The sequence below is a fragment of the Haplochromis burtoni genome, unplaced genomic scaffold (genome assembly GCF_018398535.1).
Source record: "Haplochromis burtoni strain Fernald_Lab_line unplaced genomic scaffold, NCSU_Asbu1 Contig_233, whole genome shotgun sequence".
NCBI classification, from domain to species: domain Eukaryota; kingdom Metazoa; phylum Chordata; class Actinopteri; order Cichliformes; family Cichlidae; genus Haplochromis; species Haplochromis burtoni.
The window spans coordinates 325,151-352,205 of NW_024582594.1; the positions used below are offsets into that span (position 1 = coordinate 325,151).

The 27,055-nt window shown below is 38.1% G+C and overlaps 2 protein-coding genes across 5 annotated transcripts in view; one reads left to right on the plus strand and one right to left on the minus strand.

The window, feature by feature from the left end:
* On the plus strand, positions 1 to 20,516 carry cabp2a (calcium binding protein 2a). Of its 3 annotated transcripts, none has more exons than XM_005945525.3 (7): positions 1 to 420; positions 751 to 933; positions 15,906 to 15,936; positions 17,128 to 17,262; positions 18,296 to 18,405; positions 19,264 to 19,411; positions 19,590 to 20,516. In XM_005945525.3, exons 1-7 carry the CDS (start codon positions 361 to 363, stop codon positions 19,613 to 19,615), a joined length of 693 nt encoding a protein of 230 aa, XP_005945587.1. In that variant the 5' UTR covers positions 1 to 360; the 3' UTR covers positions 19,616 to 20,516. The 3 variants fall into 3 exon arrangements, with proteins under 3 accessions (XP_005945587.1, XP_005945586.1, XP_014196604.1); XM_005945524.3 differs by lacking the exons at positions 1 to 420; positions 751 to 933 and adding exons at positions 6,685 to 11,757; positions 11,988 to 12,209; XM_014341118.2 differs by lacking the exons at positions 1 to 420; positions 751 to 933 and adding an exon at positions 12,003 to 12,099.
* LOC121815510 (up-regulator of cell proliferation-like) overlaps positions 20,449 to 27,055 on the minus strand; it is an 8,884-nt gene continuing 2,277 nt past the window's right edge. Inside the window, exons 7-11 of one of the 2 annotated variants that reach the window (XM_042226884.1) lie at positions 26,920 to 27,045; positions 26,430 to 26,842; positions 25,478 to 25,747; positions 25,124 to 25,390; positions 20,449 to 23,012 (exon numbers count right to left, since the gene is read on the minus strand). In XM_042226884.1, the coding sequence (XP_042082818.1) occupies positions 20,542 to 23,012; positions 25,124 to 25,390; positions 25,478 to 25,747; positions 26,430 to 26,442 (3,021 nt within the window). In that variant the 5' untranslated portion in view covers positions 26,443 to 26,842; positions 26,920 to 27,045 and the 3' untranslated portion in view covers positions 20,449 to 20,541. Of the gene's footprint in view, positions 23,013 to 25,123; positions 25,391 to 25,477; positions 26,000 to 26,429; positions 26,843 to 26,919; positions 27,046 to 27,055 lie in introns of those variants that run through there. The other variant, XM_042226883.1, reaches the window with a different exon arrangement.

A 27,055-nucleotide genomic window follows, 5' to 3' on the forward strand; every position in this document is an offset into this window, starting at 1 on the left:
GACATTTAAAAATATATTTATTTACATTTTGGGAAGACTTCTGCTTATAATAATCTGTGCCTTGATGGGCTTTTCTGGAGAATTTAGCACATGTGTGACACAGAAGTATTTACAGGGGAACAACTATGAGCAAAGGATAGTAGAAACACACAGATTGAAAAGTGAGTGAGGGATGTAGATACTGTACAGGAGGAGTGAAAGATAGAGAGAGTAAAACTGAGGGATGAGAGAAGGAGGAGCGATAGCAGTAGGAGATATGCCTCAGATTATCAACCGGTGTCAGATGCTCTGGGGACAGATAAAGAGGAGGAGCGTGACACAGAGAGAAAGAGGACGTCTCTTTGAAGCAGGACTGTAAAAATGACTGATGTGAAAAATTCATCATCTGTGGAGTTGCCAGAGGGGAAGTTAATGAAGAAGGTCAGTGCATGTAGATGCAAAAATATGCAAACTCCTGTCAATGATGCTCTTAAACATCCCACATGGTTTAACTTCTGAGGTCTGGCTGGTACTAATTTATTTTTTAAGTTAATGCCACAATGCTTAACGCTCATAATGTTACAAACCAAATGGAGTTTTATGCACTTAAACACAACATTATCACAGAAGACGCTTATATTTGTCAGAAACTAAACCATCAATGATCAACAGCTACATTTTTATTAATTTTGTGAGAGCCAACTTTTCCGAGTTGGTACATCATAACCTGTGTATTGAACACTTATGATTTGTTTGTGCTCTCTTCTCCAGGGTTCAATCAAGAAGAAAATTGAATCATTCAGGAGATGGAGTTCAGCTAGCATCAAGAGACCACCAAAGCCCAAGGCCAAGACTTTGAGTCTGTCCTCCCCAGTGGGAGACCCAGATGACATCTGGCTGGAAGAAGGTGACAAGAGGAAGCTACGCCCTATTGTTGACTCTGTCTTTGGACAGGTAGGTGACTGAACTGGGAACTATGTAAAGCCAAGATATATAATTAGACTGTCATTTTTAAGGGTTCTTTTTTTTATTAAGGGTGTGTCTTTCCTTATAAGGCATGGGATGTTACAATATCATATTGCTATATGTATAAATCATATATAGTAGCACCCTTTTTGAAAAATGGCTCACAAATATAGTGTTAAAACATTATATATCCATATCTCTTTAACTATTTAGATTACGTTTAGATCTGTTGTGCAGTAGCGTGAGGTGTTTGTTTGCAGTAGTGAAAATTGTGTGCATAACATTTTTGCAACAGAGTATATTTTGACTGGTGACACATTAGTAAGAACCAGCCTGTATTATTAAAGAAGGATTATTTAAATTTAGATCAGCAGAACACTTGGAGGAAACACACATTCCTTGAGGATTGGAAGGGTAATAAACCTGCCAGGGCAAGCTTTAATTCAGACATAGTGTGAAACAGATGAAAAAGATAAAAATGTACCTAAAAAGTGTGTATTTGTTAGTGGCAGCCTTGTGAACTTGTTTTGCAGTCTTTAATAAGTAGTCAGCGTAGTTAGTAATCTGTCCCATAGTAAAAATTTCTGTGTGTATAAGCCAAGACTTCAGTTTCATGTATAATTTCTTGCAATGTACTTTTTTTCTGTTCTCACTGGTTTGATCCAGATATTTTTGGTGTATTTTAATGTGTTGCAATAGCAAATCTTCCACATTGTTTTTGGCAGTTATGGCTTCCAGTTTCATCCACTTCCTGTTTATGTTTGTGGTGTTACTGAAGAAAAGACGAAAGCTTGTTATTTATATTCTCATATATATAAAATATTTCTTTTGCCTGTGTAGCTTCTTTCAGACACCAAAACTATTTGGCAGAAACAGCTGGAACCAGTGCATATGGAGCCAGTTTACCCAACCTTAATAATAATAATAATAATAATAATAATAATAATAATAATAATAATAATAATAATAACAATAATACACTTCCTGGGAAGGTTTCAAAAAACCTCCACGGATTATAATGGAAAGATTAGAGCTGACCTTGTTTAGAGGTGTCCTGACAACAGGTTTGCTTTTTTGTTGTATATGGGAGAAATGTAAAAGCATCACAGGAATTTCTTTTACCTTAAAAAATAAATCCCTGATGATGACTAACTGTACCCTTGTGTACCCTGTACCCTTTTAACATGAAAGGCAAACTCTGCTTTACAGTAGTTCAAGCAATCAAATGTGTTTAAATTTAAACAAAATAACAGTTCTGAGGCACAAATGATAATCCTGCGTTGTGCCTTCCTTTGTTAAATTGCAAACCTTTTAGGTTTATTAGTTATTGGGGATGTTGAGTGGCATTTTAATTAGAAAAAGAGAATGGCAGAAATAGCTATACCAATTGCAACACAGTTTTGATCAGTGGTCAAAAAGGTCACCTGGGATTAGAGTCATAAACTAACAATCATTAAATGTTCTTTAAAGCCATCTGAAAAGAAAACTAGGCTGTGTTTTGACATGTTTTTATATTTCCCCTTTTTTTTCTTAGTTTCATCTCCAGTTCTCATTATTCAGATGAGTCATCCATACACTGAGCAACAGACTGACTGAATAATGAATTACTGGATGTCTGGGTCTGGGATAAAGGCTTGAGAGTGAATGACAGTTGAATGTAATAAAGGAAGAAAGAAGAGACCTATTGCAACATAAAGCGAGATTAGAGCTAGAATGAAGGAACTAAACTTTGAGCAGACAGATGTAGTTTAGTCCAACATCAGTGCTAAAATGTCACGTCTGGCGAAGCAGACGTCATGGCATGAGGAGAGCTACACGTATGTGTTCCAGCTATGTGGGGATGCAGGGGGTGTTGGGCTTGTTCAAGTGGACAAGAAAATGCAGAACTGAACAGTGATTGGCAAATACAATGTGGACCCAAATGCAGGCACGGTGGCAAGGGCAAATAATAACAAAAGGAGAGCCTTTATTTTGGCGGTGAAAAAATACAAAGAAACAGTAACACGACTGGAGGTACAGAGAAACTAACAAAAAAACGAAACTGGGAAAAGCTAAGAATAACAAATGACCTGAAGACGGCGAGTTAAGGCAAGGAACGAGGTAAGGAAAAGGGCAAGGATACCTCAGTAGGTAGAGTGGTGGTTTCGTAAGGTCGGGGGTTTGATTCCCCTGAACAGCTACCCTGAGGTACCCCTGAGCAAGGTATCGTCCCTACACACTGCTCCCTGGGCCCCCAATGGCTGCCCACTGCTTCACTGGGTTAAATGCAGAGAGGAATTTCCCCACGCGGATCAATAAAGTATACGTTATTATTGAAATAAAGAGGCAGACAGATCGACCAGGGACCGAAGGAAACACGATATATATACATACAGAAGGTAATGAGGGAATGGGAAACAGGAGAGTAATCAGACGGAGAAAGCAAAGCAGAAAACACTGACATAGGACAAGGACTATCAAAATAAGACAGGAAAACCCAGAACAGGCATGGAAACGCAGACCAAGGAGACAGCTGACCGGGAAGACAGATGACTAAACGTATAGACAGAACAAAACCTATACTAGAGACACGACACACTTCCACGGAAGGCCAGGGAACAAGCCTAAGAACCAGGAATCACAAAGACACTGACTGAGGAGATACATTGTGCACATATTCAGGGATTATTTATTTACTTCTTTTTATAAATGCGTTTAAAAGTTTGAATGTTTTTTTAACTGTATAAGGTGTACTTAATTACAGAAAAACAGCAAATAATTATAATTATATTGAGAGCTTTATTTGAGTGAGGAATTGAAAGAAGTTAATCAACAACTCATTTCATATGTAGGCAAAATCCAAATATCATGCACATGTCACATACATCCACCACATGAAACCATAGAAAGAAAAAAAATTATTTCAATAAATCCTAAAATTTATCCTCTAACTGAAATGTTAGCAAATGCCAGTGATTAGCTGGCCTTCTTTTTAAACTAATATATTCTAGCAAACAAGATTCCACACCTCACTTGCATGAAGGCATAACTGAACAGCAAGGAAACACTGTATAACAGTACATCCATTATTTACCCAGTATGTGTGAATAGCCGTTTTATAGGGTCTAATTTACACCACTCCACACATTTCTGGTAATTAGTATTAGTAACTTAGTATTCAGTGGCTTTGAAAAATATTGTATTATCTCACTTCTGAATGATCAAACACATTTGCTATATTTGAAAGATGAAAGACGAAATGCTACAGCTGCAGCTTTACGTCATAATATCACGAAACAGTAAAAACTACACCTTTATTTCTGATATATGTTAAAAATCACACACTCAGTTTTCTGAACTGGTCAACATTTTTAACAAAGCAACGAGGACATTGGTATAATAACCAGCACAGCTTTAGAAAACTGCTTTATAAGTGGGTTAACTGTTGTTCTATTTCCACTGGGGCAAAGCAGCAACAGTTGTTCACTATTCAAAAAACAACAACAATCCAGCAAACACATATTCCGACATTACTGTGACTTTCTGACCCTTATTTTTGTTTGTAAGAGAAGTCTTTGATTTAATTTAACAGGACAGCCACATTTAACTTTTAGGTCACATGAAAATGCAGAAATAATATCTGGACAGGTGCAAAAGGCATTATCCTCCTTTTGGGAGTGGGTAAGTGCGAGAATGAGAGCAGAGAATGTGGGACAATCCAGACAGCCATATGTGGTCGCAGCCTGTAAAATGATGTCAGGTTAAATGGGAATCCTTTACTGACTACACCAGCATGTTATATTCCTCCTGTCAGCACAGTGCTGCTGCAATTTTGGACTGAGTTCAGGTTTGATTAGCATGTCTACCAACCTTTTAAACAGAAAGCATGAGATTTTGATGAATGTGTGCTTAAGCATCACTAAGCCAATTCACCGTACATTCCATAAAAGAGCCAAGCTCATGTGGTGATCATCATTTAGTTATTCCTGGTAACATTGATCCAACATATTTAATTCTTCAAAGCCACAAAAGGCAAGCCAGAGCCAGTTATAAAAAATCTGATCACAGGCTAGTGGAGACATGTACTGAAGCTGTTAATAATAGCAAAAAGAAGGGGGAAAAAAGAAACGAGTTCTGTTAAAACTCTTACATGACATCTCAGTTGCTCCCAGTTCAATTCAATTCCATTTTATTTTTAAAGTGCCAGATCCCAACAACACTTGCCTAAGAATGACTTCATACTGTAAAGTATTGTATTGTAAATAATACAATAATGTACCAAATGCATAAAATAACACAGTATTCAGATGACCCCTATAATCAAGCACTTGGTGACAGTTGGAAGGAAAAACTTCCCTTTTAACAGGAACAAACCTCCTGCGGAACAAGGCTTAGGGAGTGTCAGTTATCTGCTACAACTGTCTCACTAGTGTGTGAAAAAATGGAAAGAGGACTCATGGATTTATTATATTGACAGGTGAACTGAACACTGAACTGGGAACACACTCGAGGAGTTGTACTATTTAACAACAAGATAAGAAACTGAGGGGTTAGACTGGATAATGATAATGGCCAGAAACAGGTGAGAACACAGCTGGGATAAATCTAACTAATGAAACAGAGGAAGTAGAATAAAAAAAATGCTGCACACAGACAGATGATTGACACAATAAAACAGGTAAAAGGCATGGAAACTGACAAAGGCTCCATAACTGAAAACACTGGGTCAACAACCCAGGTACTCTGACAACAACCAAAGAAATTATTAGGTAATGAATGTCATTAAAATTCTCTCTCCTTTCAAAGTAAATAAGAATAAAATGCCACTATTATTGCACCACTTTAAGGGTGATAAAGGTGGAATTTGCCCTCTAAGACGCAGGCAGCATACATCAGGTAAAATGAGTTAATTATGATATTTTGTCATATCACAGGTCACACTGTGGTTTCAGTTGTATTCTTATCACACTTTTACCTCCCCATGTGTTTTGCTAATATAAGACATATTAGATAGTATTATTCTATCCTGACTGAATCAGTAATACGAGAGTATACTCTAAAGAAACATGATGATCATGCACTAGTTTTTCCACTTGAATTGTTCTTTGTTTTATCAGTGCACAAGTCGCAACCACTTCCTCCCACAAAGATTTTTTTCTGTCATTTAATCTTGTTTAAACAGACAAGACTCAGAGACGATGTAACTTTATGCTCAAGCTGCTGTGATAACTGATCCAAATTCTGGTCTGAAGAACTGACATATTCATATTCGTCTACAGATTGATCTGGCTAAAATGATAAATCACTGTCAGAGGTCAGGCCCATGGAGCCACATGAGTCTCGTTCTACTTTTTTTTTCTCCACTATGTTCCCAAGCTAGTGTCTGCTAGGCGCAGTGTATGTTTTATAGTCAGTTACTGGGTTTGTGACTGACTTTTAGTGGTAAGCAGGAAGTCTAGAGTGAATTATAAGTAAAAATGTGGCTTGTAAAACCAATAAAATAAGATGGAGACAAAAAGGCTCACAATTTGTTGCAGCCACACTTACATTAAAGTACATTGATGCAGTTAGTTAAGTTGACTTCATAAGTATTATTTTGTACCTAGAGAACACTGTTTGAAAAACAAAGATCGACCAAATGGACCAATACGGCAATGCCACGATGATCCATTTGGCAAAGTAAATCCATTGGGTATCCTTGTTGGTCTTCAGACAACAATTCTGATGGCTAAAGAACCAAATGGGACAGGCAGGAAAAAAAAAAAAAAAAAGAGAACACTGTTTGGATTCCTTATTGCATAATGGTATTTGTCTCTACAATTACGCTTTGAAATGTAATAGAATGGGAAGTGCTAATACTCAAAACAGAGCGTGAGTTCTTTTAGTTTAATAATTGTCTCCATTGTTGTGTTGTCGCAGATATATATTTTCACGCATTAATATGTTTGCTGTGAGCTATGTTTGTGTTACAGCTCAGTCTTATCTTTGTTCAACAGGGTTAAGCTCAATTTAGCTTAACTTCAGCCACAACTCAAGACATTATCGCACATTGAAGGTCAAACGTATGAAAAGAAACAGAAATAGATGAATAGAAAAAACCCAATGAAGAAAGGAACTCTTAATGTTTCCATTAAAGATGGGACATCAAACATGCTTAGTGTACTATACATATTCCCAGTCTTTAATTCAGTGAGAAACTTGTAAGAAGTGCAGAATGCTAGAATGGGTTGATGACACCGATGTTGTTCAGGCTGCAGCTTATTTATATAAGAAAGACTTCAAAACGGTTTTAGCAATTTTTCTTTAGCTTTTTATTTGTTTGTTTGTTTTGTGATAAACTTGTGTGTCTGCACATTTTAAATTGGAAACCACCCTTTTTTGCTCATCTGACCTTACTATGAGATCTTTTGTGTGTGTGTGTGTGTCATTGTGCAAAACGTGGGCATGCAAATACACATAGACATCCCCCATCTCAAATGGCAAAATGTTTGACCTGACCCACCCTAAAGCTGTTTGCATAGCATGCAAAATCCTGGGTTTTGGAATCTGTCCATCATGCTGTTTACAGCCCAGCACTGGATTTTCAGTTGGCCTGTCTTCCATCCTTGTCTTTCAGGCATCTGGTATGCTTGCAGTTGTCGAGGGATGGCACATGAATTCTCACCCAGCTGCTTTGTTTAGGGTTTTGTGGCTGAAAGGCTTTGTGCTCACACCAAGCTGCTGATGAAGGCATGGTGGAAACGCTTCTTTTTTGTTGTTGTTTGGAGAGCAAAAGAACCTCTGTTCTGTATTCTGGGTGCTTTTCAATACCACTTGAACTCATTGGTCTAGTTCATCTAAAGTAATCTGTGCATGACTACCTAAGAGGCAGCACAAGCACAAAGCTTCAAAGAAATAGCAGGAAAATCTCAATTTCACCAATTTTTTGGCATGCCAACAAACACGCTAGCATTTCTGCCTTGTGGCCTTCATCAGAGCATGAAACAAAACTGAAGGTTGTAACATTTACAGTAATCTGACATTGTTTCTGATCTCATGTGACGACCTTCATACATTTTAAAACAGAGCAGAGTGAATACAGCCGGGGTTAAAGTTTTCTATACTATGTCACAACCCGGCTCATAGAAAGTGACAATTAAGAGGGAGACCACACACAGGCTTTTAAAGGCTGTAAGACATATTTAATGAAAATAAGGTAAAGCAACTTAAAGACAATTTAAAGGACATAACAGCTATAACTGAAACTTCCAAATGAACAAGATGGGTGCCAGACGGCGAGAGACAGAGCCAAAGCCAGCCTGCTGGTTCAGTCAAGGTGTCTTTATATACACTGGGACTGGTGTTGCATCACTAATTGGGTCAGCTCCACCTACCTGCAAGAAACGGGTAAAAGAAAAAGCAAAACACAAGGCCAGCCCACTGGCCGTCACAACTATTACATTTCATTTATATACTTATTCAGAGAAGATCTGAGCTAAAAATCATTATTCAAACCAGCAGGTGTCATTGTGTTTAGTGATGAGATCCAACATCTATTTATTTGATAAAATTCCCTGGCAGAAATAGCAGAAAGAATTACATGTTCAAGTCCAGTGAACAGCAGGAGGAGCAGCAGGAGAGCCATGATTGGCTTCATAGTTGTGTTTGGCAAAGACAGACTCTATGTGCCCAGTTCTGTAACTCTTGTTTGAATATTCTACTTAACATCTAAATTGTTGTTACACTCACTGCATTTTCCACATCTGAAGTTTCCTTTCGTGTATGTTTTGGTTTGATAGGCTGAAAAGTGTGTTTACAATTATCTCTGATTGTTCAAGCACTTCAAAATCACAGTGATTCCACTTAGTCATCACTCAGATTTTAAGATGTGTCAGTATTAGTAATGTCTCTGAGTTTCTTGTGACAGCAGTTAAATTAAGTGGAGAAAATTATTCTTTCCAGTTGATATTTTACGTGTAAGCAGTTCAGATTTTAAAACATTATTGTAGGCAGTGCTGATTATTGATCGATGATACGCTATTTCATTAAATCTTGATTTCATCTGATTGCCATGCTTTAGAATATTGGGAGGTAGACTACAGGAATCACTTTGGGAAATATTTGAAAATTGAAATTAAAACTGTTTCATTTGGACTGCAAGCATAAAGACTCTCAGTGTCAGTGTTGATTTTGTATGATTTTTCAAGCAATTTAGTCCATCTTTGTCTCTTTAAAGAAATGAGGTGTTGATGCTACAATATCTTTTAGAAAAAACTTCAGTAGAGGTTCAGTAATAGATTTTATACCAGAGACAATAGTTCTCGATTAGGAATTGTACTGTTGCACTTTGGGTGTATTGCACTAAGAGGAATTCAATCTCTTGTGTAGCTCGTGAGAGCTACGCTAGCATGCATGAAGAGACTTTTAATTTAACTTTTGATTTCATTCACTGGATTATTTTTTAGCTCTTTATAGCACTCTCTATGCTCACTATCCCACTGCTTCTTTTGATACAATGTAGCTTTTTTTTCTTTTACTAATATGATGGATTTGGGTCCTCCATAGTTAGGGATGATACTGGCATCTAGTGGTAGTGCATATGTATTACCGTTAAGCGTGTGTCTAATCCCACTATTTTCAACAACCTAGCTTTGCTGCACTCTACTGGCAATACTGAGGCAATGCAGAGTGTTGTCTAGGAATGCATTTTACATAATAGGCATATTAAAAATTGCTGAAACTATGTCTTGTAAAAAAATGTTTTACAAACTGCTTTATAACAAGTAACTGTGGAGTAATTTGTGAACCCAGAAGAGATTACCAGCATCAAAAACATGGGATTTTGAGAAAAAGATAACTAGGTTAAACTCAGGAAACAGATGGAAGAAAATGGGTGGTCTAATGACCAGATACATGGGAAAGTAGATAGACACAAAAAATGTGTTGGTTCTCCTGAACTGACCACAGAGGATTAAGGCTGCAAGCGATGAGCCTTCATCAAACTGCGTAAATCTCTGGCACACATATTACACCCAATACACATGTATCTAAAAAATGCAGTATATATAACAACAGTGCTTCACATCTGGGATTCGGTTTCAACAAAGAACAGTAGATGAATTGGACTGGACAAAATAATCAAACAATGATCCTAAGAAAACAAGTACCAGTATTTTTATTTCTATAGGGAAAGGAATAAGCTTTGATGGTTTTAGAACATAATAGATGGTGGGCAGTTGTAAGGGAAACAATTAAAAAGCTGTGGTGAAGAGAATCATCTTTAAAAGCACAGATATAACAAGATAGTTTCTTAAACATATTCCTCATACCAAAAAAAAAAAAGCTTTTCAATTGTGCCACAAGACTGAAGCGAGACTCCATCAAGATTAATAACACTGGCCCCATCTTTGGTGCCATCTGGTGGCTTTAGAGAACTTTATTTATATAACTTCTACTTAATCAGGGTTGAGATCAAAGTCAAGAATATAAACAGACAAGCAGCAAAATCACAGACACCGATGAGCAGAAGGTAGATGATGGTGAAGACTTACATTCAGAGACAGATGCTGCAGGTGAGCATCTGCACCACATCAATGCTCCCACCGCTTCATGAGCAACACAGTTATGATTATCAGTATAATCAGCAATTTCATAAAGCTATAATTATTTTTAGTAGCACTAGTAGTAGTTGTTGTGGTAGTGTCTATACTAAGTCAGAAGTTTACATCATACAGTTACACTCACTGGTTTTATTTTACACCCCTGCAATTTTACTTTCTAAAATGTTTTCTCATGCACTGTTATGTGCCTCTCTTTTCACTTTTCTCTATCCCAGCATGTCTCCGTGTGTTTTAATTTTTTTAATTGCCTTTTTTTTTTTGTCTCACAGTGACTAGTTGTGTAAAATAAATATTCAACTTCTATTTCTTCTACTTGCAGCTCCATGCTCTCGTAGCCTGTCAGCATAGTTCTTTTCTTCTAATCTGAACTGCTGGGGATTAAACAGACAGCCAACTCTTCATCCATAATTCTACCATCCCCTCCCTCCCTCTCTCTCTATCTCTCTCTCTTTCTGACTTAGAGACATACACACACACACACACACACACACAAAGCTTTGCCAGACTAGTCATTTGGAAACCATAAGCACGATGTTTGTTTGAGAGAGAGGGGTAGGTGGGTGGGATGGATTAGATTAAGTTGGTCCAAATTCAAGGGATCACTTGTAGCAAAACGGGGTTACAGATAAAGGGAAAAACAGAGCGCATGCCCGTGTCTGTGTGTGATAGAGAGCGACAGAGAGGGATAGAAAGGGAGAGAGAAAATGGTCGAGTCATGCAATCAGAGCCAGAGTCTGGCGCAGCGGGTTGTTTCAGCTCAGATATGACCCAACTCTCCCACCCCAACCCGTCAATCTCCATCACCCTGCCCCGATTCCATAATATCACCGTAAACATTTCAAATCTCATCATGGCAGCCGCCAACAACCCATAGGAGTTTAGGACTGAATGTGGCATCATATACACACCACTGGACCAATAGGATCTGGGACCGAAGCACATGCACTGAGAGGAGTCGCTTTTTGTAGTAGAGGTGCAAGTGGAAACATTTGCCCTCCTCCTTCCTGGGCGATAAAAGGCGTTGCCACCTAGGATGCATTGGATCTAGTATGGATTTTGGAGTTTCATGTGACGTTTGAACAGAGAAGGGTGAGAAAGAGGAAAAGGGGAGGATAAACTTTGGAGAAGTGTGAGGACCAGCAAGGAGGGAAGGGAGGGGGGAAGACAGGGAGAAGAGGGCAGGGTGATGGGAAACACCAACCAGACTTCTAAAAAGAACAGTAAAAAGAAGAAGGTAAGGAAACATTTTGTTGTTCTTGGATAACTAAAACTAGGATTTCATAGCAATTTCCCATTTCATCTCTACTTGACACAAGAGACGTTTCAAATTTGCTTTTATTTGCAATATACAAAATAAATAAATCTATTGAAAATGTCTGTAACAGTACAAAAAATGGCAAATTTGCCAAAATTTAGGTAATATCTTTATGTGTTTCATAATCCGATTGGTTCCTCTCCTCTAAGGTAATGTCACCCATAGAACAAAGTGGTACCCCATTGGCTGCTGCCATGCTGGGGGGACTGGGTGATGCAGGGGAGATGGACACAGAGGATGAGGAGGAAGGAGGGAACGAGCGTGAGTTTGATGAACCCCTGTGCGCTCTGGTTAAGAACTGCAACATGCTGCATAACATAGTGGGGCCTGCATGTATCTTCCTCAGACAGGGCTTCGCCCAAAGTCAGCTTGTATGTATTTACCCACACTACAAACACACACCACACAAACATACAGAACTGCCAGAATTGTCATTGCCAAAATCTCCCATAAATCCTTTCATCCATCCATTTCCAAAGTGCCATCCAAAGGAAGGTTAAGGTGAAGCTGAGGTCATCGTCACGGCTCCTCTGCCCTTCATCTCCACCAATCACGAAATCAAACTGTGACTGCATCCACTTACCCTATATTCATATCTATAGAAATGTTTTAAAATGTTCTGAGGGCCTCTTACTTACAAACTTATATGTATTCTACTATTTTGAGTAAAGTTATTGTACACTGAAATTACTTTTTACACAAATAGCCAAAGTAAATTGAATAAAAACATGTGAGAAAGGACGTGTTTTGGTCATTCTCATGTCAGTTGAGCTTAGTGAGATAGACATCTAAACATCAAAGGCTGTGACTACCCATGGAACAAAAACACTTCATATTATAATTAAAAGATAATAATCACTAAGCCTCGAACTAAAACTAACAAAAAACAAAAAATTAGCAAATAATTAAAATGAAATAAGAAATAAAAACTGTTGAAACGGATAAAACTACGTTTTTTCACAGCTATAAAAGAAGGATAATGATAACGAGACCTGATACGTGACACAAAAAATTGTCCAGATTCAGGTACCTTTATAGTCTTGGAATCTTCTATGCGCACCTCTTATTACAAATTAATGTCATACATGGGGAAAGTGGAAATGACACAGACAAGGAACTAGTTTAAAAGCACTCCTAGAACAGTGGTGTATGATCCGAGGTGATACTGGATGCCATTTGAAGTGAAAATGGGCAAGAAGTGTAAAAGTATGAAAAAAGAGTATTCAGAATGTGGTTATGTAAATACTATTGTCTTTGCTGTATTGGTCGTAAGGTGAATGCGAGTTTCTGTGAGAATGCTAAAATCTGTCTCTCTGTGTTAGCCGTATAACAGACCGCGCTGTACCCCTCCTCTCACCCTAAAAAATCTTTTTGGGTGTGTGTTTTGAAATAGTCTATTGATATATTTAACTACAGCCTTGCAGAGTCACTGTCTCGTTTATCAACTGATTGACAACCGCAGTTTAAATTTGCAGTCTACATTAGCATGCCTTTCACAGCAAGCAGTATATGATAAAAATTGAACAAATGGCTATGTCTAATGTGAAAGTGGTCCCTTGCAGTTCCACACTCAGTCTCTGCAGTTCGCTTGAGATTTATAAGACGTTTTAGCTGATTGCTTTGCTTTTATGACACGCAAGTTGCACCAGCTGCAGTGGACAGCTGTTTCCAGAGGAAATACACTGATAAACCTTCTGTACACCACTTTCACAGCACCAACAAGGAAGTGCTTAATGAATATAGTGAGGTGTTTAGCAGCTAAAATGCTAGGTAATTTTCCTCAGGAGTTTGGACTATGTCTTGATCCAGCCTCACTCATTTCATATGCCACATTTTCAGCCACAGCAGGCAACCATCAAGTGCATGTAGTGGAGCATTCAGCAGACAAACAGCTTGATATTTCAGTCAGACACCAAAAAACAAGCTAAAAGAAGAGTGAACATTAGTCTTTCAGAAACATTACTACATACTATGTGATAAAAAAAAATGTTGCTTTGAATCTGCCGAATGTGTAAACAGGCAAATAATTTTGATAAATTTTGATATTTTTGAAAATCTTATGTTAATACAGGCAAACTTATTTTCCAGCCAACTTCAGCAAATCTTAAATTAATCAAATCAGAATATTGTCATTTTGAGTAAAGACTACATAAAAGATAGACTAGTCTAAAAAGGAAAGCCAATGTGTTAGTGTCTTTCTAATGGTGAGCAGCACAGAGTAAGTTTGTTAATAATGAAGTCCATTACAGTCACTGTGTTACACACTTGATCTCTGACCTCTTAAACGCTTTCTGTAGTTCATTTTCTCAATTGCACAGCTACAATTGCAACACAATGTTCATCTTATACATTTTAGTCCTAATTAAGGTATAATACACAAATAAGCAGGGTGTGTTTTAGGGCAGGCCTACCTTGGGGTTGACAAATCACTAACATAAGAGTGTACAGTGTCTGTGTTTCCATAATCAGATCAACGTTGTTCATCATCTCTGGGTTCAAAAATCCAAAATGCAACTTCACAAAACATGACTTCATATTTTGTCTTCATTTTTATATACTTTTTTTTTTTAGCAGTATTAGCAATGCTATCTGTAAGTTTAACTACCATCATAGTTATATTTCAAAGTGGCCAGGTCAATTCTCTTGCATATGAATGAATAGATAAATAAATATGAAATCTCGTTATTAACTTTAGATGGGGACTGTTGACACTGATAAAACTGAGTTCTATAACATGTGCTTAATCTTGTAAACGGGTTTATTTCAACCCAAACCATAACTTGAACCCCAATCAAGTTTTTTGGTTTTTTGGGGGGTTTTTTTTTGGCTAAACCTAAGCAAACGAGGACTGAAAGCAAAACTTGTCTCACATAAGATTTAAACCTAAATCTCGTGGCATTTTCATCCTGTTGTGTCATGCTACATGCCTTCCTTCACAAACTTTTATTGTTGCTCAGTTTCTGCAGTCTTCTAAAGTCACGATTTAGCAGTAGTAACTGTTGTAGATTGGTAATGGACCACAAAAAAAACATAGGTAGGAGAAAACCGTTGCCTTTGTCTGTGGATAAATCTGTCACAAATTTTAGCAAAAGGTACGACAAAAAAAAAAAAGTGGTACACGTTTTTCTGTTCAGCCTGTGCAGGTGTGTTAATGTTCGTTTAATCAAAAGCCAGCTGGACTGCAGATGCAGATAAGAAAAAAAAATTGCTGGCAGATAGAGAAATGAAAAACCGATAAGCCTTCATGATTTGTAATACAATTTACCGCTGTAATCTCCCTGCCACTGTTCGCTCTCCTGCATCCTCTAATCCAGGGCTGTATTATTCCTGCTGATGATGTCACAATCTCGAAGAACACATCACGTACAAATTTATCCTGGTGTCACCTTGCATTCCTTTAGCCAATTCAACAACAACCGTAAATGGTGTTTTATGTTGAATCAGAATCAGAATTAGACTATTTTATTAATCACTACAGAAATTATGCATGTGTTTGTTACTGCATTAATTTTTAGTTTAAGTCATAACTCACTCTTATTTCTATGATTTCATTTTCACTTTATTTTTTAAAGTGGCAATTCAATATTTCACCAGTTTACTCAGCATATTATGTAATTCGTTTTTCTTTCTTTCTTATAACTTTGTGACATGCTGCATGTTTGGAAGGTAGATCTTTTAGGTGGTATGTCATTATGAATCTGCTGTTAGTACATTGTATTTCAAAAGCTTGTTGTGGAGCATATGCACAGCAGACTTTCTCAAACAGAAGGGGCAGAATGAGACTGGACATGAATGCTGCTGGGTAGCAGCAGTTTTCAACTAAAAAGGCTATTAGGGTCAGTCAGATCAAAAACCCAATAATCCTCTAATAGAATCTCTGGCTGAGCAGATGAACATAGAACAAACAAAATGTTTCACAGGATTGAGAGGAGTGGAGGAGTAAAAGCACAAGAAGCAAAAATGTTTCCAGCATTTTGTGTGACTGAAATAGAGCAGATTCAAAGTATAACTTGTCTGACTATTCATTTCTCTTTATTTATGCCCTTTCTTCTTCCACACCACTGCAGGACAGAGATCTACGACCAGAAGAGATGGAAGGTACAGATTCTTAATCCAGATTCTTAATCCTCACCTTGTCTCTCAGTCCATTCATTCCACTCTGTTCTTTTTCATCTACCTTCCTTTCAAACCTTCTGTTTAACTGTGAACATTTTTTTTTTTACTTTCCCTGTCTTGCATTGAAATGTGTAAGAACAAAGTGAAGGATTATCTTTCACAGGGAGGAATAATCCTTCACAATTTAACTTCCACTCATACATCGCTTCTATTCCTCAGTAGTGGCTCACAATTTAACAGCGTACATGCACATGAAAATGTCATTTCTATTTTAAATATAGATTCTATGACTTTGGTTTAGTGTAGTAGAAACTTGATATATTTCTTCTGCAATGATTTAATGGTGACAGGGGGATCTGTGTCACCATCTGTTCAGGTTCAGGTTAATTTTATTTGGACAAGTTTGGATATGGACTGCAATCATCCATGTCACACTATTCACAAACAACAGGCAGCAGAGTGCAAAGTACTCAGTGTTATAATGTTGTAAGAAGATTGAAGAAGAAAGAAAAAAGAAAGGCTCCATATAAATAATGAGATGAAAGTTTAAAAGCTCATTCAAAACATGAATGCCTCATAAGAAAGTGATGCAAAAATAAAAAGTTTGCAAATGAAATAGAAAGTCCCAGGAGCAATTTAAAAATATAATTTTTCACAATCCTTGCAGCTTCAGTTTCTGTTTTTACATTTTTATTGATATAATGATGAACAACCATAAGTATTTCATAAGTTTTAAAGAATTTTATTGGGGGCAAAAATATCATATTCATGCAAAAAAATATTGAATATTTACAGTGCACGGTGTTGCCAAAAAACTGTGATCATCTTCAAGCACTGATAAGACAGAAATCAGTTATTTGGTCCAAAGATTGTATCCAGCATGTCACAGAAAACAGAGAAGTCCGTGAAACATTATTGAAAAATTATTTTTTTACTATGTCATACTAACAACAAGTCAAAAATAGTTCAAATAAAAACTAAAGCAATTTGGAAGTATTAAAAAAAGCACTCTCAGACAGATACCCCATCCCCATCTCAATGTACACTCACTGATCCAGGGCAGCTGAGACTGAAACTGTGTCTTGTTTTCTCAAGAAAGCAAATGTACTCTGTCATACTTTTGCCCAACGGCAAATATTTCGCATAATCTGTATTGATGTGTTCTACTTGCAGAGTTGCGTGAGGCCTTCAGAGAATTTGACAAAGATAAGGACGGCTTCATCAGCTGTAAGGACCTGGGCGAGTGCATGAGGACTATGGGATACATGCCAACAGAGATGGAACTTATCGAACTCAGCCAGCAAATCTGTGAGTCCTGAACACAGACAGATAATTCTGTAATTCCCTAAAATCTTTCACTCGGAAGACCAGTGACGGAGCACCAGGATAAAGCAGAACTGCAAAGCAGTTGATGTCCAAAATGTCTGTTTGTCCTTTCTTCACCTGTAAATCTGTTAAGTCTGATGAACTGCCAAAATGTTCTCCTTACATTAACTAGCAATGATTTAATTAATTTCTTTACAAATAACTTTTTAACTATTGGAGAAAAAAATATTCACTGGTACTGTCATTAAGTACAGCATCTCTGTTAAATGCTGATATGAGTAAACTTCATATCAGCAATGTGTCAATGTGTCTTCTAGACCCTACAAAACTGCTCAAAGACATTTTACCATGAATTAAAACATAAATCTTACATCATTTCACATTTATAACCTTATTTATTTCCAAAATTCCTGAAAGCTGTCAAGTAGTTAAATGAGCTTTTGAAAAGGTTTCTTTGAAGAGTTACAGTCAGGATTTTGAGTGCATCATAGCACAGAAATAGTGTAGTGAATTATATGAATGATGAATCATCTTCTTAGGAACTGTCCTGCAGTGGTTTGAATCACTGCAGTATAGTTTGTGCATGTAAATGGTGAGTCTTCCTCACATGCAAATGTTAATCACAGTCCCACAGGGTTCTGTGCTAGGACCATAACTTTTTACATTATAGATGCTTCCCTTACAGTATTATTATAAAACACTCCATTTTCATTCCTATGCAGATGACACACAGTTTTAATTAAGCATAAAGCCAGATGATACAAATAAACTAGTTAAATTATAGACATGTCTTAAACACAGCTAATGGCTGCAGTGGACAGTTTTCATTGGATATTTTCACATCACTACAAATATGCTCTTATTATGACTTCTGTTTATAACATATTGACGTGGGTCTGCTAAGCTCTGTCTTATATGCATGCACAATTAACTCTGTACCACTGGATCTTCAGTAAATAATCCAATTTGTTATTTACTTGTATATACTATGCATGCATATTTATCTTTCTTCTAGGTGGTGGCAGAGTGGATTTTGAGGATTTTGTGGAACTGATGGGCCCCAAAATGCTTGCAGAGACTGCAGACATGATTGGGGTTAAAGAGTTACGGGACGCCTTCAAAGAGGTCTGCAATTTTATTTTAGCAAAACAGAAAACCATATCCAGGCTTAAACTAGGGTTTAGAAATGAATGCGGTCCAGAGTTTTTTCTCCTAATGTATGCTATTTAAGGTGCAACAAATGACTGAGGTCCATACCTCAGTCATGCTAAAGTTGGGCATACACTGTACGATTGTTTCAGTTGCGTTATTCAGCTCCTGCTCAAACTGTACGATTGAATCGCAGGGGTGAGATGCACACTGTGCGTCCATAACAGCTTATAACACAAAATCTGTCTCTCGCTCTCCCTCTCTCTCCCTCTCTTTCTTTAACTGACACAAACACACACACCACCACCACCATCAACTTTGTTAAATTGCTAATGAAAAACATTGACTAGCAATGAGCAGAAATGTCCATCCAACTCTTTTCACCGTTGGTCCGGTCATGATAATTTTGTGAGGCCACATCGAAAAGACTCAGATGAGCTTGCCAAAGTTCTACACGCTGCACTGCCATGCTACTCCGTTTCTGTTTGCGCATGCACAGTGTGAGAGGCTGCGTTGACACCCTCATGAGGGCTGACAGGATTTCAAACAGGTTTGATTTTCTTGCAACTATACGATTGATGATTGGGAGCTGGTCGTGAGGTGTTAATCGCTTCTCGTTACCCCATGTATACTACACGATGCACGACACAGGAGAAACTCGGGCCGATCCCCAAAACGACTGAAAAATCTGCTCAAAATGGGCCAAAAATCGCACAGTGCATGCCCAGCTTAACCTGAGTAGGCCTTTTCTCAAACTGACACTCCAAAATGTTTTTGTTTTGCTTTTTGTAAATGCTTATTTTCCTTTTAAAGTCCTTCCATTCTGCTTTCTAGTTTGACTCTGATGGCGATGGTCAGATAAGCCTTGGAGAGCTGAGGGAAGCCATGAAGAAGCTAATGGGTGAGCAGCTCAACCACCGCGAGATCGATGAGATCCTGCGAGATGTTGACCTCAACGGGGATGGACAGGTGGACTTTGAAGGTGATACAATTTATCTCTTAGTTAAGATCGGTTGTGGTGGTGTCTTTGTGTGGGGGGGGGGGGTGTAGTACAATTAGGGATGATATAATCTTTTTAAAGATTTTTAAGATGACTGTGGATGACTGTGGGAGTGCCCTTTTCCCAACAAACAATGCAAATATATTCTCTCTTTCCACAGAGTTTGTGAGAATGATGTCTCGTTGATTCTTCAGTAAACCTCACACTACTGCACTAAACACAACACTGGCAAGACTACAGACTGTTAATGTTTTTCTCACATGTACAAAGACATCTTGGTGTTTTTTCAGTTACGTGCAAAACCTCTTATAAAAATCCCTTAAATGTGTTACTGTTGTATAAATCTAATATGTATCATGTGTGTAATGAGAGATGAGAGTGATATTTCAGCAGGAATAGACCAAACCTATGGTGTCTTTAAAAGTTTAAATTCATATGAATTCGCAGAAGAATTGCATTTAAAAGCCTGAAAAAATAAGATCCTGTTTGCACTGACTAGATACTGTGAAACTTCAATTATAAGATGTATTTTCTGTTTCTTTATTGTTTTTGTAATTTGGGTGAATTGGTCACTAACTATGCAGTTTAGTATCTACAAGTTTGTTGAAACATTAATATGAATGTAAAAATGTATTTTCTGAATTTCAATATTTTAATGCCACTTATAGAATCTTCATCTTAAACTTGAATGCGTTAACTGTGAAATATCTAATACACATAGAAAACATGAATGCTTTGTTATGAATAACAATATTTATTATACAGAGTAGCATCTGAAACAATATTTTTAATATCTTTTTGATACCTGTTTCAGAACAATTACTAGTGATTTGTGTCTACCACACAGTGAATATCAGTTTCATATCCTTGCACCATTTTTCCTCTTGGTGAAATTTAACTGACAACCTGCCTCATAGTACATGGTTATTTTATGTAAGCATACACAGTATGCATATATACCTCTTTGATGTTTCATTTGTACAGCATTTAATGACTCAGAAAACACATTGTAAATAACAAAAATGAGTGAACAATATTGAAAATAAATACTTTTTTGTGGTCAGATAGCTTATGGCCATATACTAAGTCCATATCAGTTTCATGTATTTTCTTTACACAGTCTTCCAGAATTGTTCTACCTTCCCGATGAATTGAATTAGATCCCCTCGTTCCGGGCACTTTTGGAGGTCATTTATTAGAACCTTTTTCAAAGTATAGACAGTTGCACTGTAGCCAACATTGACAGGAGCCATTGGTGGAGTCCCATCCCACACTGGAGGAATGTACCAGCTCCAATTGTTTAGATCAAACTTGATCACATCTGAGAGCTTATTGATGTTGGCCTTCTTCATTTTAACATCTTTTCCGATCATTTCATTGAGCTGTTCCATCAGCTCTTTACTTCTCTTCAGCTGCTCCAAAGCAGGCATGTCATACATGTTTGTATGTACAAAATGACAAACTGGCTTCTTCTTGCTAACACCCTTCAGCCTTGCAAAAGCATGACACACCATTTCCCAGAGGTCTTTCTCTCTGGAGCTGTCGTTGGAAATACTGACAACTACAACATCACTGAGTGCCACTGCAAGGCTCGCAACTTCTTTGTCACGTTCATGGCTGTGATCATCACGAACCATCCGATGTGGCTTCAGGCCCTCTGTATCAATGAGCATGATGCAGTCACAGCCCAGCTCTTTCCTGATGTCTTTACTGACACTGATCAGCTGTATGAATGCCCCTCTGGTGCATGTACCCACGTTGACGGCAAACCTGACCCCAAACATGGTGTTGAGCAAAGTTGATTTACCTGAATTTTCAGCTCCAATGACTGTGATGACCTTAAGCTTGCTACTGGAATTCATGATGTTATGCAATTCAGTAAGTACCTGGCTGATCCATTTTATTGGGATGTTTGTTGCATCTCCATCAACAAGCTCAAGAGGGAAACCATCAAGCATCATCTGAGCACACTGTCCAGGAAGCTGTTCGATGTTTTTTCTCTGACGACTGTATTCTGGCAGGCAACTCACATTATTATACAGCTGCCCACACTCTCTGACAAAGTGGACTACTCTTAAAGAGCAAGCTGAAATTTGGTTGTCAGTTAACACAATTTCTTTTGTTTCCTCGAGAGATTTCTGCCTAAGCTCTTTGTATCGATCCTGGAGAGCTGACAGTTGATGCCTGGACAGGTTATCCAGTTCCATTTCCAGCCATTTGAGAAAATGGTAGCGTTGAACCTCTGAGGTTGTCATCCCATGGTGGAAGCATTCCACTGCAGTTGTCATCTCAAAACTTCGCTGCTTGTTCCTCAGCTCTTTCTCTTTTTCTTTTATGGACTCGCAGTAATTGCCAGGGTTATTGTTTCCAACTTTACGTAGCCTCCAGCACTCAGTTTCCACCCATGAAATTGCTTTCCAGATGTTTCCCTGATAAGGCAGTTGCTTGTCTTTGAATTCAGAGATGTTAGTTACCTTTGCAGTGATTTTACTCGCATTCTCCCAAGCAGTCTGGCATTCATCCCTATCCTCATCAACGAGAATCTGACAACAGTGAGCTGTGTAAGCCAAATCTGCCAATGACACTTTTTTGGTTTGGGGGCTTACTAGCATTTTAGAGACTGATTCCTGGAGTGCCTTTAGTAGTTCTGTATCAGTCTTTTTAATCTGACTAATATCAGTCATCTTTAATCTTGGGTTCACAGTCAGTTGTTTGAGTCTATAGCTTTTTCCCTGTGTACTGCTTATCAAAAAGATATTTGCTGCCAGATGTTTTCCTTCCAGATGCTTGAAGTAATTAGTTTCTGATTCATCACAGTAGATGTAAACAGCTGCAGATGCCTGACATAGGAATGCAAATTGTCTTTCAGAAGCCTTGATATCTCCTCTCATATTGGTAAAAGCCAATGGTTCTGTGAATTTATCTATCTTCCTGTTCCCACACGGGAGGTACCAGCTGATTTCCACCAGTCCATCTGAAATTCTTCTGGGAACATCACAACATGCCATGATACGGTGACAAAATGTGTGATGAATCTGCTGATTGTTGCACAGCAACTTGTTCAACATCTGAGATTTGGACAAAGATGTTTTTCCCAGCCTGACAAACGATACCAAAGGAATATCAGACAGCACAAGTCTTTCATCACAGTATGACTTTAGGAACGCCTGCTGAGAGGGTCTGAAAGTTCGGACAATGTCGCGCATAGACCACAGCATCATTGTGATTTCTCTTGTTTCAGAGTTTGGAAGCAAGAGCGGGACAGCAAACTGACAGAGTGACATTTTCAGGACCAAGTCCTGCTGAAGAGCACTGTCTGAACAAAGGAACAGTGCAGTTACCAAGTCCAAAAGATTGATAGCATTGCACTTGTCCCCATCTTGAGACACACATGTGGCACTTCTAGCATTTGTATTCAGCAACATGAGTTGCTTTAAAAAGGCCTCAGGAACTGCCCTTGCAGATTTTGGTTTCCTCTGTGATCGATCATACTGATTAATCTCCAGGACAGTGCTAAGTGTGAGCTTGGTGTCATACTGGTCTTCCAGTCCAATCTTTGACAACACCTGCCTTAGACTTGGCTCTGTGAATTAACAAAAGAAACCAGTAAGCGTACTAGGTCATTTTTACTGATTATGATGCATTTATTCTAGTGCTGTCAGCGTTAATCTTGTCAAAACGACGTTAACGCCATAACCGCATTAACACGGCAAATCTCAGTTAGCGAGTTATTGCGGATCACTCCATGCGTGGGGCTTCACGGCATAAATGTGTTAGCACAGTTAGCTTATTAACGCCGTGTTAATGTGGTTATGGCATTAACGCCATTTTAACGAGATTAACGCTGACAGCACTAATTTATTTTTCACAACTGAGCATCAAGATACCCACAGAGGATGCATGATAACATACTAAGATAGTGAGTGGATCATGGTAAAGCTTTAGTGTGAAGGGCTGGTAACCAACACAAAACATATATAATTCACAACTGCCTTACATCAACCTCAAGTCAAGCTAAAACCTGGCAATTTAATGGCATTTATTTTAAATTTAAAACAAGTGAAGCAGAATGCCTTAATAACAAAACATGACAGTCTAAGGCCATCTGCCTCCTCACATATTCCTTCTTCCTTCTGCTAATGTTCATTTTCCTTTCTGAAGTGCATACCTTCACCTCTCCAGGTTCTCTTCACCTGCTCCCTTGTCTCACTACAGACCACACTGTTGTCTGCAAACATCGTAGTCCACAGAGACCCCTGCCTGACCTCATCTGTCAGTCTGTCCATCACCACTGAAAACCCCAATCGCAGCACCACTTGTAACCAATATTGGGGAGTAATGGAATACATGTACCGGCGTTACGTATTTAAAATACAAAATATGAGTAACTGTATTCCGTTACAGTTACCGTTTAAAGAGGTGGTATTCAGAATACAGTTACTTTGCTGAAATAAAGGGATTACATGATGGTCTTTTCCTGTTTCATATGTTACGCGGTCCCCTCTCTGTTTCTGGTGGAAACCCAAACAAAACATGCATTAAGAGGCTCTAATGCCTGTGTCTCAATCTCGCAGCCCATGTCGCCTCTACTTGCGGCCCGCATAATGACGTTAAGATTTTTTTTCCTTTTAATTATTCTTCAAAAAATTATTTAATATGAAGGCAACAAGCAAAGTGTTACAGGCATAGCCCTAAAGAATGTAGCCTTATGGGCAGTGTAGCCCAGTTGTAAGTAAGCTATTAAGACTCGACTGTACACTGTGTTCATGTTTTCCTCCGAAACAATAAGTTCCATTGAAGCAGCCTTTCAACACCTCTCTCTGTCTCTCGCTAGCAAAGTTGACCCAAACAAAAAAGTAAAGCTAGTTTTCGGCTACGAGTCCGACACAGAACCCAACGTATTAGCCAGAAGTCCCTTTACTGCGGTCTGGAGCCGCGAACCTGTTTTATATACGTGCGGAAAAGTTTTCTATACGAGATTGCTGCAAAAAGTGCAGCCTTACCTAATGTCCACCCTACTGTTACTCATTTTATATTAAGATTTAAAAATCTAGTTGGTATTGGTATGACAAGTATCCTTCAGTAATAGTAATAAATCACACAGCAATAGTACATTCATGTAGTTGTAAAAAGCTTGTTACAAAATATATTTGGGTGCATGTATTCTGTAATCTGTAGTGGAATACATTTTAAAAGTAACCTTCCCAACACTGCTTTTAACTCATCTCTCACTCTTACCGCACACCTCACCACTGTCTCTGCTGTCCTCATCTCCTCCACCACCCTCACATACACATAGTTCCTCTCTTGACACCCTGTCATATACTTTCTCTAGATCCACAAAGACACAGTGAAGCTCCTTCCAGCCTTCTCTATACTTCTCCATCAACACAAACATAGCATCTGTAGTGCTCCTTCTCGGCATGAAGCCACACTGCCGCTCGCTGATCGTCACCTCTCTTCTTAATCTAGCTTTAGCATTTCTTTCCCATAGATTCATGGTATCATTCATCACCTTTATTCTTCTGTAGTAAAATTGTTCTTGAAAATTGGTACCAGTAAAGTATATCTGTACATGTAATGTGAGAAAATAAATGCTAGCAGTTGTAATTCTTCAAATATATCAAATATGTCTATATAGTTGACATTAAAAAAAATAATAATTAAAAAGCAAGTGCTTTAACATCATCTCACCTGTGCGTGTGCAGATAGAAATTGGCTTGCTGCACCTATCATTCACCACTGTTGAGACAGAGATGGTGTACTTTGTGTCTGGTTCTAAATCACAGACTTTTTTGCAGTAATCATGGGTGTGTATCACCAGAGGCTCTTTTCCTGGACTTTCAACAGCTATGAGAAATTGTTGAGGAATTCCCTCCATTTTTTCTCCATCCATCCATTTCAAGGTCAGAGATGTAGCATCGGAGTGCTCTTTTGTTAAATGTCGAGGGGGTGGCACAACTGCAAGAGAGCAGTGATTTTGTTTAATCCAATTAAAATATGAACAGTGAAGCAAATCTAAAAATGATGTGGATTTTCAGATTTTACCTGTGAAAACAGTTGCAGTGACCCATTCGCTTAAATTGCCATCTTCATCTTCTGTGGCCACGCTGAAGAAATACTGTTGTCCAAGTTCAAGGTTGCTTATTTCTATTTTATGAAAATTTTTGATGACTAAGCGACCTTCCACCTTCTGCAAAGAGCTCCACATGATCCTGAAGCTTTTGGGTCCTTCTAGTCCCTTTGGGTTTCCCCAGCTGAGGACCACCGAGTTTGGCTTCACTGACGGGAACTGAATCCTACCAGGAGGGGGCACCACTGGAAAATGTAATGTAAAATAAGAAAACATTTTCTTTCCGCTGTACTCATTTACCTAACGATAAAAAAAGATAAATATTTGAATTCATTTGATTCCAACATTATCATGACTTTTAAAATTCAACTGATGTAGCAAAACACAATTTTTAAATATGGTTAAAAAAAATAATTTCTTGTCTTAAAACCAAAGAATGACTCAATAATTTAGTCATTATAAGTTATATTTGATAATGCATGTGTTAATACCTGAAAAACATGTTTTACACTTTTGACTTTAGAGTAAAGTCCGCACACTTTCATAAAACCATTTTAGATGTTTCTATTTCTTTATTGGTCTGCTGTGGCGCTCAACTTCAAATCTAAGGTAATGACACACACTGGTGATTATACTTCTGAGTATTTACAGATGGCAATATAAATGCATTTCAGCTATAAGCTGTCAGCAGTTCATCCATATATATTCATCAACGAAGGTCATTACTTTCTGTTTTCTGCTTTGAAACTGAACTTTCCGAACAAAATTTGATAGTCTTTTTCCCTGTATTAATTTCATATAAATTATATGAAAAGAGGAAAGTGTCAAAACTTCATTAAATGGTGAATCTCTCCATTGATTTCTTATTGTAGCCACAGATCATTGTTACTTAGATGCCATAGTGAATCATTATATAGTGTCAGTCACCTTTGTGTGGCATTTCATAGTCCTCGGGTTCTTCATCATCAGACAACTGTAATTAAATAGCGATTGTAAACAAAATGTAGCACATCACCGATGATTTCGATATCACCCTTTCACTTTCACTTGCCTGTTGTGTCCTCCATGCCCTGTGCTCAGTGATGTCATGTCCCCTGTGTTTCCCCTCTGCACAAATGCTGCAAATAGACATCTGATCAGTCCTGCAGAAGAAATCCAGAGACTTTTCATAATGACGACACCGTTTTCTCTCGACTTCACTGCACACATCTATGAGCTTATGTCTATTCAGGGCATCCACTTTGTAGTGTTGCCGGCCATCCTTCTCACAGAAGGAAACGTTGCAGGTCAGGCAGGTCTTCACAGCAGCAATTTTGCGACAAATGTCACAGATCACCTGTCTGTTTTCAAACAGAAAAGTAAAAGGTATTGGCATTGCCTTCTATATCAATGAACTGAAATTCAGCAGTTATCTTACATATTATCATATATAACAGTCTCAACATCAGAGTCGAAATCCCGTGATCCACTTGTTTTAGATGATGAGTAACCCGATGTAGATGACTTTGTGGATTCTGCTCTCTCTAGATCATCCTGGTGATGACTGAAAGGCA